The 18240-nt window shown below is 52.3% G+C and overlaps 1 protein-coding gene across 1 annotated transcript in view; it reads right to left on the reverse strand.

Annotated features, from left to right (window-relative positions):
• RNF123 (ring finger protein 123) overlaps nucleotides 1-18240 on the reverse strand; it is a 2099603-nt gene that overhangs the window by 927063 nt on the left and 1154300 nt on the right. Inside the window, exon 29 of the mRNA XM_086938772.1 lies at nucleotides 2915-3002. Coding sequence (XP_086794898.1) covers nucleotides 2915-3002 — 88 coding nt within the window. The remainder of the gene's footprint in view (nucleotides 1-2914; nucleotides 3003-18240) is intronic.

Here is an 18240-nt window from a genome sequence, read left to right on the forward strand (position 1 = left end):
ACACGCCAGGGGTGCCCGCTCTCCCCCCTTTTGTTTACACTCACCATAGAAATTCTAGCGGTAAAGGTCAGGCAGAACCCTGGGATCCGGGGCTTTTCATGGGGAGACTCCAACTCTGCACAGGAAAAAATATCCTTATATGCAGACGACGTGTTATTGTACATCACCGAGCCGGAAACTACAATTCCGGAGTTGTTCAGGGAGTTGGACGGCTTTGGCGCTAGAGCGGGTCATACCATAAACTGGCACAAATCGGTCCTCTATGACCCGCAGGGTCTGGAGCGAGGGGAGTGCCTCCCGGAGCAACTACTACATACCCCAGAGGGCTTCCAGTACCTGGGTATATACATCACCCTGGATAGGGAACTTTCCTTTAGTAAAAACATAAAACGAATCATGGACAGCGCAACAACAGAGATGACTAGGTGGCGGCAGCTGCCGCTCACCCTATTGGGCCGAGCGGCGATATAGAAAATGGTTATCCTTCCGAAGTTTCTGTATGCGCTCCAGAATGAGTATTACCAGCTACCAACTAAAACGATAACCAAAATCCATGCGGACCTTCGGGCGTTCCTGTGGCTGGGGAAACAGCAGCGAGTGGCCCTGTCGACTCTACAGCGCCATCAGTACAGCGGAGGGATTTCACTTCCCAACCTAGAGGCATACTACTGGGCGGAACACCTCACTCCAATCAATGATTGGTTACACGCATCAGTGGACCACCCAACCTATGCGCTGGAAAGGTTTAAAATGTCAACCAGAAACCTATTGTACTATCTATACGGAGGGGCGGTGCGGGCATCGCTTCTACCGGCCACGGTGATCACCCTGAACGCTTGGAACAAGGCTACTAGACGTATGGGGTGGGACAAGAAGCCTACCCGACAGACGCCGCTGTGGCACTGTCAATGGTTGAGAGAACTCAGTAAGCTACGCGGCTTCCGGAGATAGGATGATATAGGAATCTCCACAATTGGGGATGTGATTGCAAGGGGTGAGCTGAAGTCCTTTCAGGTGCTTAGAGACGAATTTGGGCTGCACAACACTCAGTTCTACAAATACACACAGTTGAGGCATGCTTGGAGGGCACAAAACATCACGCTCGCAGATATTCCGGAGTATGCACCGTTGGAGGGTAGGCTGCTTCAGGAGCAGGTCATGGAGCGGGCGGTATCCCTCAAGTATAAAACCCTGACAAACCACATGCTAGGCGACCTGGCAGGGCTAAGGAGAGTGTGGGAGGCAGACGTGGGAGAAATGGAAGATCTGGACTGGGAGATTGTCCTCATGCATCCTCGTGAGGTGGCGATTAAATCGAGGCTACGCCTCATCCAACTGAATGTGCTCCACAGAACCTATTTTGACAGGGTACGCCTCCTTAAAATGGGGAGAATAACAGATCCGACATGCCTTAGGTGCCGCCACCAACGAGGAGATTTTTTCCACACGATATGGGCATGCGACACTATACAAACATATTGGGGACACATATTCACAGAGCTAGATGAGGTCCTGGGAGTGACTAACAACGCGCGACCCTAAATTAGCGTTATTGGGCATGACAACCGAGGTGGACCTGCCACGCCCCCAGCTTATCTTCTTAGTACTTGCATTGGTGGTGGCGAAAAGGGACATTGCAAAATATTGGGGGGCGGCGGAAAGGCCAGACATAGAGGAGTGGAGGAGGGGCCTGGACCTGTATATGGCCGCTGAAAGAGTGACTTCTAAAGCTAGAGGATGCCCCAAAAAGTTCCGGAGAGTGTGGGCAAAATGGAGGCAATACCATGGATTGGAGGGGGGCCAATAAGGGAGAGAACTGAGGGGCGGGAGGGCCCAGAACACAGTAGATCTGTCAGAAGTAACAGAGTGGGCCACGTGAAGATCGACTAACCACGATATTGTGAGGGGGATGGCAGGAATCCTTGATCGGGAGGAAGTGAGGAGGGTCCTGGGGAGTGGGGGGGAAGGGGTGTAAGCTGCTTTTTGATGTGTTGTTTTTCTGTTCATGTTGTGGATACACTTGCGGAACTAAGACTTGTGGAACCAAAAAGTTGCGCAAACAGCGGACAGAGGCTGAATGTTGACGCCCTGCCGGCTGCTGATTATATCGTTGTCTATTCTTCTTGATGCATCAATAAAAATAAATTTAAAAATAAATAAATAAATATGCAGCCCCAAGCTGAAAGTAAGAACTTTCAATGGCAAATACCTGTCTGCATTATTAGCCTATTTTACTTGAAGACACTTCAGATTCTGAGGAGTGATCAAAGCCAAACACTTATTCTCCTCTTGTTATGGTACCCTGTAACAACCTTATTTTCAAATGGATAGACCTTCCCCCCCCCCCCCCCCCCCTCTAGATAGTCGTGTAATCTGCTGGCACCCTGGTCCCAACTCCCTAGAATAGCATCTTGACTAGTGCAGTTCCCAAAATGTCCATCTTTAAGTGCTGAACCTCTTTCCACTATGTCCATTAGGGCAGATGCTTCGATCCTTTTCTTAACTTGTCTATGTAACTATAAGATTCCTACTTGTATTAGGAGCTGCTCATTTATGCTTCAAACATGATTTCACTAATATTACCAACCTGTATGCGAATATGTGTTTGTAAATGTAGTATATATTGTCAACTTATTTAAGAAGTTAGGAGCTGACACACACATTGTTGTGTATCATGGTCCAGACTCTCCAGTTAAACAGGTTCATGCGATTCTGTGGAACCTAAAAGGTTCAAAAAAGACTCTGACTTTATCAGATCGGCCTCCCTTTCATTTCCAATTAGGAGTTATGTTTTTCTCCTCAATCAAACACAGCCATTTTATATAACTTAACAAGTGTGATGACCTGGTGTGAAAGAAATTTGCCCCTTGTCTAAAAGGTGCAATATAAGAGGGTTGAGCATGCAAAAACTTACTGTTCCTGTGGAATCCTCTCAACAGCTCTGAGTGAGTGCGGGTAACAGACATAGCTGGCTAGGGCCTGCATCAAGGAATCTTTAATGTCTACAGGCACAGGCAGGAGGGAGAAAAAAATGACAGTCTGTAAGAATCCTGATGGACCCCGCTGGGTAAAAGCAATTAAAATGTCATAATCTACCAAAAAAAAAGCAATAATCTAAATCGAAACAAAAACATTGTTAAATGTGGTTATAAGAATCTTGCAACCCTTTGGGTACACTCTTGAAACCATACCAAATAAAATCACATTCAACAGTAAGACTGTCCAAAGATTGTGTTCGAATTGACAAACAAGGGAAACAATAAAAACCTCCATCCCTGCATATCCACGCACTTGAGTTCACAAATGAGGATGCATAGTATATGAACTTAAGAACAAAGACATTCTGAAATCCTACTAATGGGCAATACAATATTAACATAAAAAATATTAGGACATGGCCAAGCCGGTGCACAAGATGGCCACACAGCATTAAGCTGCACAGAGCATTGCCTGAAACATCCGCTTCACTGAGCATCTGCCAGCCGCAATATATGCTCAGCGATGTTATCAGATATGCTTTGTCTACATTGAAGGCAAAACGTTATGCCGCTGGCTCAGTTGCGGCCCCCGCCTAACCCCTGTCTGTGAGATCCGCCAGTCGCGGCTTGAAGCAGACTTAGGAAACCCCGAGGGGACAGGGCTACTGCTGCTTCAACTATTTCATCGTCCAGTGGTGCTGAGCTTACCGGACAACTCCCGAAGCATGACCAGCCTGCTGACTTGTGGGCCCTAGGCTTGCGGCATGCACCAGGGATTGCCGCTTTACCATCACTATCTGGGAGCTCTCTCACTGGGAATGATGCATGAGGCGCCAACCTTACTGAGACCAACTGTGCCCTGGAAGCGGTGACTGGGACTGCCCATTACTGCAGCGGCTGGCTAGGTTGGAGACCATGTGGCGGACCGGGCAGCGCGTCTTGGCCTGCCGAATTGCCACGGGACCTGACTCGAGTCCCTCTAGTGGCACCATTTCAGGGTAAGGAGAGAGGGCCGCTGGGCATATGGCGACTGAGGCTGGGGGCCGTGCACCCAAGGTTGCCAACATGCTCTGCTCTACCTTGCCTGCTCGTGCCAGATTTGGGGTCGGATTTGATGGACCTTGGCCCTGTTACTCAAAACTGCAGTTCTGTCCTCCTGGTATCTTGAATTCCTGCCTTCAGTATTTTTTCACCCCAGGCAGATGAGCAGTGCCATCATATATCTACATCACTCGTGTGGGCGGGAGCGACTGGATTGGATTGTAGCTACCGGCTCTGGGGAGCTCCTTCTCACCCCCCCCCCCCCCCCACGCCCCTGTTGCCAGCTGAGAGCCTGCATGGATGCCCCTTCATCATGGCTCCCACATCTGCACTGCACTGCACTGCTGGGCGTTTTTCATCGTAGTGGCCATGCCACGCCGGCCAGATGAGCTAATTACATAAATTGTGCTTAGATTGTGGTTTTTTTTTTGCCATCAAATATTGTCACTATCACTACTGGCTGCATCCTTCTGGGCTGGTTGCTCCTTTTCCGGCACTGGACCCTAAGCTGTTTCTACTTGTGCTACTGCTTTGTGCGGCTGATTCCATCGCCCTAGTGAAGAACGTGATCTCTTTGCCTTCACTACTCTCGTGAACTGGTGTACATTGCATCTACTATTACTGCGGGATTTACTGCCACAATGGGATGCGGAGATCCTAAGCAAAAGCAACACACCTTTGAGCCCACCAGAACTCTGCGCTGCTAACATTCACCCTCTTGTTCCAGTTGCACCTCAGCCCACCCAATGGCCAACCCCACCCCCTTTGATGGCACTGCCACAACTATGTCTGAAGCACAAGTTACTTACCTTCGGTAATGATATATCTGTAAGAAACAGTAGTAAGTATTAGATTCCTTACCTTAGAATATCCCCAGGCGTCAGACTGGATCTGGAAACTTGGGCATAGCAGTACCCTTGCGCGTCGGTAGGCGTCGTCTGCCGCTACTCGTCCGTCGTCAGCGCCGGGATGACATCACCGGAGTACTTAGACGCCGCCCTCGGGCGCTGACGTCAGTTCTTATACACAGCTTTTCCGTGCCTGAAACGCAGAGTCATGATAAAAACCAACACTGGTGCCATGAAACTAGGGCCCTGAAAGGGGATGACCTTAACCCTAGATATCGGTTCGCAGAACGGGGAGAATGGGTGGGGCTGTAAGGAATCTAATACTAACTACTGTTTCTTACAGATATATCGTTACCGAAGGTAAGTAACTTGTGCATCTGAAAGAAACAGGTTAGTATTAGATTCCTTACCTTAGAATAGATACCCGAGCAATAACAAACCCGGTGATGGGTCTGCGAACCAATAATCACACCAGAAGGTCCTGGAGGACGGAACGGCCAAAGAAGCCATCCTTCCTGACTTGGCTGTCCAGGCAGTAGTGTCTTGCCAACGTGTGCAGCGAGGCCCACGTAGCTGCCTGACAGATGTCCTGCAAGGGGACTCCCCAAGCCCAGGGCAGTAGTGGCCGCCGTTGCCAGAGTGGAATGGGCTCTCAGCCCAACCGGAGGCTCCTTCTTAGCTAAAGAGTAGCATGCCTTGATACACAAGACAACCCACCTAGAGATGGTCCGTTTGTGCACTGGCCGTCCCTTCTTAGCGCCCATGTAACCAACAAAGAGTTGGTCATCCACCCGGAACTGGCGTGTGCGATCCAAATAGAAAGGGAGCGACGTTTTGGGTCCAGACAGTGGAGCCGCTCTTCCTCTTTAGAGTGATGCGGAGGCTGAAAGAAGGTAGGCAAGGTGATGGACTGCCCGATGTGGAAGGCTGTGACTACCTTGGGCAGGAAAGAGGGTCTTGTCCGCAACACAACCTTGTCTGGCTGGACCGAAAGGAAGGGAGGCTTGGATGAAAGAGCCTTGTGCTCACTCACTCTCCTGGCAGAGGTGATGGCAACCAGGAAAGCAGTCTTAAGGGTAAGAAGGCGGAGAGGACAGTTATGAAGTGGCTTGAAGGGAGCGCACATCAGAAAAGTAAGTACAAGGTTCAAGTCCCACTGAGGCATCACGAAAGGAACAGGGGGAAACATATGAGCGATGCCCTTCAAGAACCTATTAACAACCGGGGACTTGAACAAAGAAGGCTGATCAGGTAGCCTTAAGAAGGCGGAAAGGGCAGAAAGGTAGCCCTTGATAGTGCCCAGAGCAGAGCCCTGCTGGGCAAGAGAAAGAAGGAAGAGGAGAACCTCAGAAAAAGGGGCAGAAAGGGGATCCACAGCCTTTGCTGTGCACCATGCCTCAAATTTGTTCCACCTGCAGGCGTATACCGACTTTGTGGAGGGACGCCTGGCTGCCAGAATCACATCACAAACTTCAGGAGGCAAGTCAAATGGCGTCAACTGTCGCCGCTCAATCTCCAAGCATGGAGTTAAAGACTGGACAGGTTCGGGTGGAGGACCGTCCCCTGCTGCTGCGACAGAAGGTCCTCCTGAAGAGGCAGACGAATCGGGGGATCGACAGACATGCTGAGTAGCTCGGGATACCAGTATCTTCGTGCCCAGTCCGGAGCCACAAGGATAACTTGGGCCCGGTCGCATCTGATCTTCTTCAGCACTCTGGGCAGAAGTGGTACAGGCGGAAAGGCGTACAACAGACCGCAGCTCCACTCGTGATGAAAAGCGTCTCCGAGCATGTGACGCCTTGGAAATTCCAAAGCGCAGAACTGATGATATTGTGCGTTCTCTTCTGTGGCTCTCCCCACTGCTGAAAGAGGCCTTGCGCCACGTCAGAGTTCAGACGTCATTCGTGATCCATCATGCACCGACGGCTGAGTTCGTCCGCCCTGGCTTTCAGGGAACCTGCCAGGTGTTAAACCACCAGGGTCACGCCCTGATGTTCCAGCCACTGCCAGAGGCGCAGAGCCTCCTGGCAGTGGGTACACGACCCCACCGCCCTGTTTGTTGCAGTACCACATGGCGGTGGTGTTGTCCGTGATAACACCTGCACTACACTCCCCCGGACAGAGGGAAGGAATGCCTTCAGTGCAAGCTGGATCGCCCGCAGCTCCAGAAGGTTGATGTGGAGCCGGGACTCCGCCGGAGACCAGAGGCCTCTGATCTCCGCCTTTCCCATGTGCCCCCCACAGCCCTGGAGGGACGCGTCCGTCACAACTATGTGCTCCGGTTGGGGAAGGGAGAGGGATCTTGCGCTGACCCAATCGCGGTCCGTGAGCCACCACTACAACTGTCTTGCAGAGACTCCAAGATCAAGACATGGTCGGACAAGTTGCCCTGATGCTGGGCCCACTGAAACTTCAGGTCCCACTGCAGAGTCCGCATCCGCCACCTGGCGTGATGCACCAGAAGGATGCAGGAGGCCATCAGCCCCAGAAGCCGCAGCGTTACCATGACCGAGACTCGGGACAACGGCTGAAAGATCGGAATCAGAGCCTGAATATCCCGAACCGGCTGCTCAGGAGGATAAACCCGAAACTGCGCCGAGTCTAGAACCGCTCCGATGAAGAGGAGCTTCTGAGAGGGACACATGTGTGACTTCGGCACATTGATGGAGAACCCCAGCAGGTGCAGCAGGTCAGCCGTAGTCTGGAGGTGGCTGACCAATGTCTGGGGCAAGCCCGCCTTCAACAACCAGTCGTCGAGGTAGGGGAAGACTGAAACCCCTAACCTGCGCAGATGAGCTGCGACCACCGCCATCACTTTCGTGAACATCCGCGGGGCGCTAGTAAGGCCGAAGGGGAGCACGGTAAACTGAAAGTGCTCGTGGACTACTATGAACCGCAGGTAACGCCGGTGGGCCGGTAGGACGGGGATATGAAAATAAGCATCCTGCAGGTCCAACGCTACCATCCAGTCTCCTGGGTCCAGGGCAGCTAAGACCTGAGCCAGTGTCAGCATCTTGAACGTCTCCTTCCGGAGGAAGCCGTTGACAATCCGCAGGTCCAAGATAGGGCGTAGGCCCCCTTTGCCCTTCTTGGGTACCAGAAAGTATTGGGAGTAACAACCACACCCTACTTCTGGCCCAGGAACGCGTTCAATGGCCCCCTTGGCCAAGAGGGCCATAACTTCCTCTTGTAGAATTTTCAAGTGATCCCCCGACACGCGGTGGTACTGCGGTGGCATGGCTGGAGGGGTCGCCTCGAAGGGGAGGGAGTAGCCCCTTCGGACAATTTGCAGCACCCACTTGTCCGATGTGACAGTGCGCCAGTGGAGGTGGTGATTGTGAGAAGTTGGCCCGATATGCAACGTTCGCTATTCTAGCGACCGCTATGTATCGTTCCAACGACCCTTATGGTGTTTGGTTGTAAGTCAACCTATAGACCAGCTATCCTAGTAGCGTGGATACGAGCAGTCTAAGGCTAAAGACTCGAGAGGGCGCGTTAAGCCAGCTGTTTACCACACATGTACCCCTTGAACACCCAGTGAAAGGACACCACACAAGTGTTATGAAAATAAACAGTATATTTATTAAGAATCACAACAGCCCTGTACTCTTTATGAGGACAGGGTACTAAGCACAAACCAAATCTCTTTAGCAAATACTTCAAGTGCACAGTTAAAACAAGTGTCCGAAGACACGGAAAGGTTAAGGCAAGTCGGAAGCGAGGGACTCGGGACCCTAGAGTAAGGAGGCTATGCAGGCACCGAAATGCCGAGTTACCTAGCCACGAGGGCTGCGGCTGCACAAGTCTTACAGGCGTCGGGGTCTTCGCTGACGAGCCAGGAGCCGGAAGAAAAGGAGTTGCTGGCCGGCGACCAGTGATAAATAGTTTGTAGAGATCCAAGCCTGGATCGGAGATTGGTGAAACCTGAAAGCAGAGGGGACCAAGTTCGTACTACTAGCCAGTAGTCAGAGGGTACCAGGAAGGCACCGGTTGGCCGTCACCTCGACCAGGTGAGTGGGCGACGCTAGGCTCTGCAGTCTCACGGACCAGGAGGCGTTATCGGCGACCACGGTGGAGGTGCGAGCTGTCCCACGAAGGATGATGCTGTCGGCGTCGCTGGGCCCAGGATGGGGCAACAAGCCTTGGCAAATCTCAGGGCCACGTGGTGGGCCTAAGATGGCGTCTTGAGTGGACCAGGAGGGTCCGGGGTGCTTCTCGAAAAGATGGAAGGAAGGGCCAGTCTGGAGCAACCAGACCGGCAGTGATGATTCTCGGATGTCGTCACAGAAGGACACAAGCCAGCGGCTAGTGACCAGACAACGTGCTGAGCAGCGAGCAGAAGGGCCCCACGCAGATCGTGGAGATGCTGGGACCCTGAGCTGGAGCGGCTCAGGGTCGGGGCTTCTCGGACCCCAGAGCACTCACCAGAGAGTTACCTCGATGGTCGTGCTGGTTTTAAGAGCGTGCAGGTTCTGATGATGGCCGGTCCCTCGAGGTCTCGTCGCACCCACCGATCACAGCTGAGCTGATGACGTGGGTAGAGGTCAGAGGTGCCAGGGAAGCCGGTTCTCGTCGAGCTGGGCCGTCGGATTCCTTGAGGAAGGACTTACAGCAAACCGCAGAGTTCTTAGATGGTGCCCGCTGATGCAGGGTGACTACTCCTTAGCCACTAGGGAGAAATCTTGAGAAGAGTCTTAAAGTCCTTTCGTAGAAAGTATTCTTGATTCAAAGATGATCTAATTTGGAAGGGTCCCCGCTCCGGCCTTTATCCTAAAGAAAGGGGTGGGTACATGACTAGGTCCTGCCCTAAGGGTGGGACCAGGAAGGGGGGTAGTTACACCCCTCTCCCCTGCCGGACTTTCCCCAGGCCAGGGCTGTCGCCCCTGGAACTGGTTCTAACCGGCAGATGCGTAGTGAGCACCGGGGTGCCACTCCGCAGTCACCTTCTCGCAAAAGCCCTACCTACCCAGAATACACAAACCCTGTCTGGGATGGTGCGAACACCGCCCTCGACAGGAAACCCTTTGTCCAAGCGCTCCTCGCTGGAAGGACTCCCAGCAGCAGGAGGTCAGACTCGTGTCTGTGGTGGCAGCATCCATTTTGTGGAGCTGAGGCTTTCGTTAACTTTAACCGGGGTTCACAGTTACGTACATGTCGTGTCCCTCTAGAAGGGCGGAATGCTAACCTCGTCGCCAGGGTTGGTGAGAGGGCAGCACCCCGATTCGTATGACACCTTACTCGACATGTCTTGATAACGCGACACCGAAGTTACCGATGTGGTACGCGTTATCATGGAACAGCCATTGGGTCTTTTCTCCGCAAGCAGCAACCGGCTCGGCTCGGGCCAGAACACAGTTCACACGAGCCCATGCACTCTGCCTTCAGGAATGTCAAGGCCTGCCATAGGAGTGACTGATAGGAACTCGGGTGTCCATTGTATGGTTAGATATAGAGCTACTATATCTAAAGCAAAGGGTGATTACACGACTTCGCCCCAGCTGTCATGCAGCCAGTTGTGTCAAATTTAGGAGGCCAGCCAGGGGTGGCATAATACATGCTGCAGCCCCTGGCGGCCCTGGGTACACCTATGCCCTGAGTTACAGGGTCTGATAAGGTGGCCCAGTACCAATTGGTAAATGCACCTAGGGTACATATCGTAATTTAGAAAGAGAACAGCCAGGCTGTGGGTCTGATTGGCAGGCCTACAGCCAGAGAAAGTCGTAAACCAGTGAAACAAAAGCAAAAAATCTGGGTGATCATAGGATTGCAGACCCTACTCTCCTACATGACCCCCCCCCCCCAAACGTCGGAACAACTAGCTAACCTTGACCAGGTGAGTCTTCTTGTTCTAAGTGGAAATATCTGGAGAGCCCATCTGCATTGCCATGATCAGTACCAGGTCTATGTTCCACTGTGAAGTCCATCCCCTGTAGGGAAATGGACCACCTAAGCAGTTTGGGGTTTTCACCCTTCATCTGATTTAGCCACAAGAGGGGCTTATGGTCGGTCTGAATCTTGAAGTGAGTGCCAAACAAGTATGGCCTCAGCTTCTTCAGGGCCCAAACCACAGCAAAGGCCTCCCTCTCAATAGCTGACCAATTCTTCTCTCTAGGGGTCAGCCTTCTGCTTATAAAAGCAATGGGCTGGTCTTGACCATCAAAATTCAGTTGAGAAAGAACAGCTCCCACACCCAACTCAGAAGCATCTGTTTGGACAATGAATGGTTTGGAGTAGTCCGGACTCTTGAGGATAGGCGCCGTGCACATGGCCTGCTTTAGGTCATCGAATGCTTTTTGACAGCTCGCTGTCCACTGAACCTTTTTTGGCATTTTCTTACTTGTCAGTTCATTTAATGGTGTCACGATGGAACCATAGTTCCTGAAAAACTTCCTGTAGTAACCAGTCAGGCCCAAGAAAGCTCGAACCTGAGTCTGGGTGGTTGGAGGAGCCCAGTCCCTGATTGACTGTATCTTGCTCTCCAGTGGCTGAACCTGGCCTCCACCTACAAGGTGGCCCAGGTATACAACCTGTGTCTGCCCTATCTGGCACTTGGTGGCCTTGATAGTGAGGCCTGCTGCTTGCAGCGCCTCTAACGTCTTCCGCAGGTGGACCAGGTGATCCTCCCAGGTGGAGCTAAAGACAGCAATATCGTCAAGATACGCCGCACAGAAGTCATCCAGCCCAGTAAGGACGTGATTCACCAACCGTTGGAAGGTGGCAGGTGCATTTTTCAGACCAAAGGGCATCACCACTAACTGATAATGCCCACCAGGGGTTGAAAATGCGGTTTTAGGCTTGGCGTCCTCAGCTAACCTGATTTGCCAATACCCAGCGGTCAGGTCAAACGTACTTAAGTAGTTGGCCGAAGCCAATCTATCGATAAGCTCGTCTGCCCTTGGTATTGGGTGGGCGTCAGTCTTAGTGACTGCATTGAGACCCCTGTAGTCTACGCAAAACCTCATCTCTCTCTTACCACCCTGGGTGTGAGGTTTCGGCACTAGAACTACGGGACTAGCCCAAGGGCTATCCGAGGGTTCAATGACTCCCAGCTCCAACATTTTCTGCACTTCACTTTTGATGCAGTCTCTAACGTGATCGGGCTGCCTGTAGATTTTACTCTTTACGGGCAGGCTGTCACCAGTGTCGACCTCATGGGTGCACCAATCGGTCTGACTGGGTGTCAGAGAAAACAGATGTCGGAACGACTGAAGAACCTGTTTACAGTCGCTCTGTTGATGTTCGGAGAGGCTGCCACAAAAGACAACACCATCTACCGAGCCATCGTCAGGATTCTGAGTGAGCAGGTCGGGGAGAGGGTCACTCTCCTCTTCCTGTCCCTCATCTAGGGCCATGAGCAAACTCATGTCCTTCCTGTCGACATATGCTTTTAGCCTGTTGACATGAAGCACCCTGTGGGGGATCCGGGGAGTTCCCAGGTCGACCAGGTAGGTGACCTCTCCCTTTTTCTCCAGGATGGTGTGGGGCCCGGACCATTTGTCCTTGAGTGCTGCTGGGGCCACTGGCTCCAACACCCACACCTTCTGTCCGGGCTGATAAACAGTCAAGACAGCCTTTTGGTCATGCCAAGCTTTTTGGAGTTCTTGGCTGGCCTTAAGGTTTTCGGATGCCTTCTCCATGTATTCAGCCATCCGCGAGCGGAGGCCAAGCACATAGTCCACTATGTTGGCTGCAGGCTTTTTGAGAGGTCTCTCCCATCCTTCCTTCACCAAACACAGGGGTCCTCTTACAGGATGCCCGTACAAAAGTTCAAAGGGGCTGTAGCCAACCCCCTTCTGTGGGACTTCTCTGTAGGCGAACAAAAGGCAGGGGATCAGGACGTCCCATCTACGCCGAAGCTTTTCCGGTAGTCCATGAATCATCCCTTTTAGGGTCCTGTTGAATCTCTCAACAAGCCCATTGCATTGTGGATGATAGGGTGTAGTGAACTTGTAGTTGACACCACATTCCTTCCACATAGCAGTTAAGTAGCTCGACATAAAGTTTGCACCTCTGTCGGAGACGACCTCCTTAGGGAAGCCCACTCTGGAGAACACTCCAACTAGGGCTCTTGCCACAACAGGAGCTGTAGTGGTCCTAAGGGGAATAGCCTCAGGATACCTGGTGGCATGATCCACTACCACCAGTATAAACTTGTGCCCTGATGCTGTCGGTGGTTCCATGGGACCGACGATGTCGATCCCCACCCGTTCAAAGGGCACCCCCACCACAGGCATTGGTATAAGGGGGGCCTTTGTCGTGCCACCTGACTTACCACTGGCTTGGCAAGTGACACAGGAGCGGCAAAACTCCTTGGTATCTTCGTTCATGTGAGGCCAGTGAAAGTGCGAGACAAGCCTGTCCCACGTTTTCGTCTGGCCTAAGTGACCTGCTAAGGGAATCTCGTGGGCCAAGGTAAGTAGGAAACCACGCTGAGACAAGGGTACGACCAGCCTCCTGGTCATGCCAGGCTTGGGGTCTCTTGACTCAGTGTACAGGAGTCCATCTTCCCAGTATACCTTGTGGGTACCTGTGGCGTTCCCAGCAGCCTCAGCAGCAGCCTGCTGTCTGAGGGGTTCAAGAGAAGGGCAGTCTAACTGGTCCTTCCCCAGGTCCTCCCTTGAGGGTCCCCCTGAGCCCAAGAATTCAACTTGATCAAGTTCGAACTCCCTAGGCTCAGTTTCCCTCAGTTCCTGTAGGTCAGCCTCCTCTGAGACTTGATCCACGACCTGGGGCAAGGGGGAAGGCGCAGCCTTAACCCTACTGCTCTTTTTCTTGGGAGGTGTCTGGTCCGTTGTTCCAGGATCCAGCACCTGTTCAGTGGGGCATTTCCTGACCTGTGACCTAGTCACAGCGAACACATGTGCTGGCAAACCTAACATTTCCATGTGAGTCCGGTGCTCCACTTCTGACCATTGTGATGACTCCAAATCATTGCCCAACAAACAATCCACTGGGAGGTCTGAACTAACTACAACCTTCTTTTGGCCAGTTACCCCTCCCCAGGAGAAAGCTACAATTGCCATACTGTGATTGGTAGTGACATTGCTTGCATTGGTCACCAGGAATTCTGTACCTGGCATGATCTGTCCAGGGTCCACAAAGTTAGGCGTCACCATGGTGACGCTGGCACAAGTGTCCCTATAGGCCTGAGCCATCTTTCCATTTATGAAAGGCGTCTGTCGGTATTTGCCCAAAGTATTGGGGCTTACGTCAGGGGACACGTCCACGTCCCCTGTACTGACAAGGACAGCCTGAGTGAGTGTGCCAACTAAGTTGTCACGCCCCTCAGAACCCAGGGTTAACCCTACTAAACCCTTGGGAGGCGCACTACCACTGCTGACTGTACTAGGGGGCACAGGTGCCTTAGGGGCTGCAGTGGCAGGAGTCTGCCCTCCTCCTTTCTTGGTGCACTCACTAAACCAGTGAGATTTACTTTTACAGTACTGGCACCATCTTTTGGATTGGCCTTCTTTCTTCTTTTGGGGAGCCTGACCCCCACCCTCTTTGGGTTGTTGGGGACCTGTCGAAGACTTCTGGTCATTTTGTTCCCCCTTAGAATCTTTACCCTTCTGGTCTGCTTTCTTCTGACCACCTTGATTCTGGCCCTGGTTCTGTTTAACTCTCGTACGAACCCATCTGTCTGCCTTCTTTCCCAATTCTTGGGGAGAGGTCAGATCCGAGTCGACAAGATGCTGATGCAACAACTGGTTCTGACAATTGTTTAAAATTTGTTCTCTCATCATCAAATTATACAATCCTTCGTAATCAGTAACCTTACTGCCCAGCAACCAGCCCTCAAAAGCCTTAGTGGCACAATCGACAAAATCAGACCAATCTTGAGACTGCGTTTTCTGGGTATCCCTGAACAGCACCCTGTACTGCTCAGTGGTTAGGCCGAACCCTTCAACGAGTGTATTCTTCAAGACTTGGTAATTGTTAGCGTCCTCTACCCTTGTGGTGAGGAGCTTGTCCCTTCCTTTTCCTTCAAAGGAGAGCCACAAGATAGCTGCCCACTGACTCTGGGGAACACCCTGCACAGTGCAGGCCCTCTCCAAAGCAGTAATCCATTTGTGGATGTCGTCCCCTTGTTTAAAGGGGGGCACTATCTTCCCAAGGTGTTTCGTATCGAAACTCTTTTCCCTATTACTAGGTACATTGCTGCCACCAGTGGGGACTACCCCACTTAACTGTTGCTCTCTAGCAAAAGCAAGCTTTTCCTTGGCCAGGGCAAGTTCTTCCCTTTCGATCCTCAGATTAGCTGCCCTTTCTTTCGCTTCGTACATTCTCCTCTGAGGGGACGTCATCCCTCTTTGAGAAGAGTTGTGAGAGCCATTGGTATGAAGGGATCTGCCAGAGCCTCTTGACAGAGATCTGGCTCGTCCATTCCCCATGTTAAGCGGACCTGACAGCTGCGCCGGGGCTCCCCCAGTACCACTATCATGTTTGCTTAAGTTGGACCGTGTTAGTCTGACGACTTCTACCTGTCCCTTATCTGCCTCGTCCCCAGAGAGATCCTCCTCCTCATCCTCCTCGTCATCTTCGTTCTCAGTTGCGAGGTGGATGAGGTCAGGATCGTCCCGGGTTCCCTCGAGGGGAGGCATGTCTCCTTCTGGATTAGAAGAGCTACGAAGTTTCTCAGCTCTCCTGGCATCATAAGTCTCCAAGAGACCAATCAGAAAGGACGTTGTGGGGTTAGACCCCTGCTGAATCTTCCTGGAGTGACACAGCCGTCTTAACTCCTTGAAGCTCAGTACAGTATACCCTGAAGGGATGACCTGTGGAGGGTCAACTGACACAAGGGGAGACTCAGAGTTTCCTCCTTTGTCCGGCATACTGTTTCTAGTGTGGTGTAAGTGATGCACCTACCTACACTATGTGTTTTCCTACTGTTCCCTTGCTAAGAGTTGTAGCCAAGGTGTGCTAAGCCTTGAGGAGCTACAACAGCTGGTTCAGAAGAACTCAGAGTATTCTAAGCTTTTAGTTATATGTACTAACAGTACTTGTGCGATCTTTCAACAAGATATTCTTAGGATACGTGTGGTAAAACAACAGCAAGCTCAAATCCCAACCGCTGCTCACCAATGTGAGAAGTTGGCCCGATATGCAACGTTCGCTATTCTAGCGACCGCTATGTATCGTTCCAACGACCCTTATGGTGTTTGGTTGTAAGTCAACCTATAGACCAGCTATCCTAGTAGCGTGGATACGAGCAGTCTAAGGCTAAAGACTCGAGAGGGCGCGTTAAGCCAGCTGTTTACCACACATGTACCCCTTGAACACCCAGTGAAAGGACACCACACAAGTGTTATGAAAATAAACAGTATATTTATTAAGAATCACAACAGCCCTGTACTCTTTATGAGGACAGGGTACTAAGCACAAACCAAATCTCTTTAGCAAATACTTCAAGTGCACAGTTGAAACAAGTGTCCGAAGACACGGAAAGGTTAAGGCAAGTCGGAAGCGAGGGACTCGGGACCCTAGAGTAAAGAGGCTATGCAGGCACCGAAATGCTGAGTTACCTAGCCACGAGGGCTGCGGCTGCACAAGTCTTACAGGCGTCGGGGTCTTCGCTGACGAGCCAGGAGCCGGAAGAAAAGGAGTTGCTGGCCGGCGACCAGTGATGAATAGTTCGTAGAGATCCAAGCCTGGATCGGAGATTGGTGAAACCTGAAAGCAGAGGGGACCAAGTTCGTACTACTAGCCAGTAGTCAGAGGGTACCAGGAAGGCACCGGTTGGCCGTCACCTCGACCAGGTGAGTGGGCGACGCTAGGCTCTGCAGTCTCACGGACCAGGAGGCGTTATCGGCGACCACGGTGGAGGTGCGAGCTGTCCCACGAAGGATGATGCTGTCGGCGTCGCTGGGCCCAGGATGGGGCAACAAGCCTTGGCAAATCTCAGGGCCACGTGGTGGGCCTAAGATGGCGTCTTGAGTGGACCAGGAGGGTCCGGGGTGCTTCTCGAAAAGATGGAAGCAAGGGCCAGTCTGGAGCAACCAGACCGGCAGTGATGATTCTCGGATGTCGTCACAGAAGGACACAAGCCAGCGGCTAGTGACCAGACAACGTGCTGAGCAGCGAGCAGAAGGGCCCCACGCAGATCGTGGAGATGCTGGGAGACTGCACTTCGGAGCTGGAGCGGCTCAGGGTCGGGGCTTCTCGGACCCCAGAGCACTCACCAGAGAGTTACCTCGATGGTCGTGCTGGTTTTAAGAGCGTGCAGGTTCTGATGATGGCCGGTCCCTCGAGGTCTCGTCGCACCCACCGATCACAGCTGAGCTGATGACGTGGGTAGAGGTCAGAGGTGCCAGGGAAGCCGGTTCTCGTCGAGCTGGGCCGTCGGATTCCTTGAGGAAGGACTTACAGCAAACCGCAGAGTTCTTAGATGGTGCCCGCTGATGCAGGGTGACTACTCCTTAGCCACAAGGGAGAAATCTTGAGAAGAGCTCTTGAAGTCCTTTCGTAGAAAGTATTCTTGATTCAAAGATGATCTAATTTGGAAGGGTCCCCGCTCCGGCCTTTATCCTAAAGAAAGGGGTGGGTACATGACTAGGTCCTGCCCTAAGGGTGGGACCAGGAAGGGGGGTAGTTACACCCCTCTCCCCTGCCGGACTTTCCCCAGGCCAGGGCTGTCGCCCCTGGAACTGGTTCTAACCGGCAGATGCGTAGTGAGCACCGGGGTGCCACTCCGCAGTCACCTTCTCGCAAAAGCCCTACCTACCCAGAATACACAAACCCTGTCTGGGACGGTGCGAACACCGCCCTCGACAGGAAACCCTTTGTCCAAGCGCTCCTCGCTGGAAGGACTCCCAGCAGCAGGAGGTCAGACTCGTGTCTGTGGTGGCAGCATCCATTTTGTGGAGCTGAGGCTTTCGTTAACTTTAACCGGGGTTCACAGTTACGTACATGTCGTGTCCCTCTAGAAGGGCGGAATGCTAACCTCGTCGCCAGGGTTGGTGAGAGGGCAGCACCCCGATTCGTATGACACCTTACTCGACATGTCTTGATAACGCGACACCGAAGTTACCGATGTGGTACGCGTTATCATGGAACAGCCATTGGGTCTTTTCTCCGCAAGCTGCAACCGGCTCGGCTCGGGCCAGAACACAGTTCACACGAGCCCATGCACTCTGCCTTCAGGATTGTCAAGGCCTGCCATAGGAGTGACTGATAGGAACTCGGGTGTCCATTGTATGGTTAGATATAGTGCTACTATATCTAAAGCAAAGGGTGATTACACGACTTCGCCCCAGCTGTCATGCAGCCAGTTGTGTCAAATTTAGGAGGCCAGCCAGGGGTGGCATAATACATGCTGCAGCCCCTGGCGGCCCTGGGTACACCTATGCCCTGAGTTACAGGGTCTGATAAGGTGG

Source organism: Lissotriton vulgaris, chromosome 9 (genome assembly GCF_964263255.1).
Source record: "Lissotriton vulgaris chromosome 9, aLisVul1.2, whole genome shotgun sequence".
NCBI lineage: Eukaryota > Metazoa > Chordata > Amphibia > Caudata > Salamandridae > Lissotriton > Lissotriton vulgaris.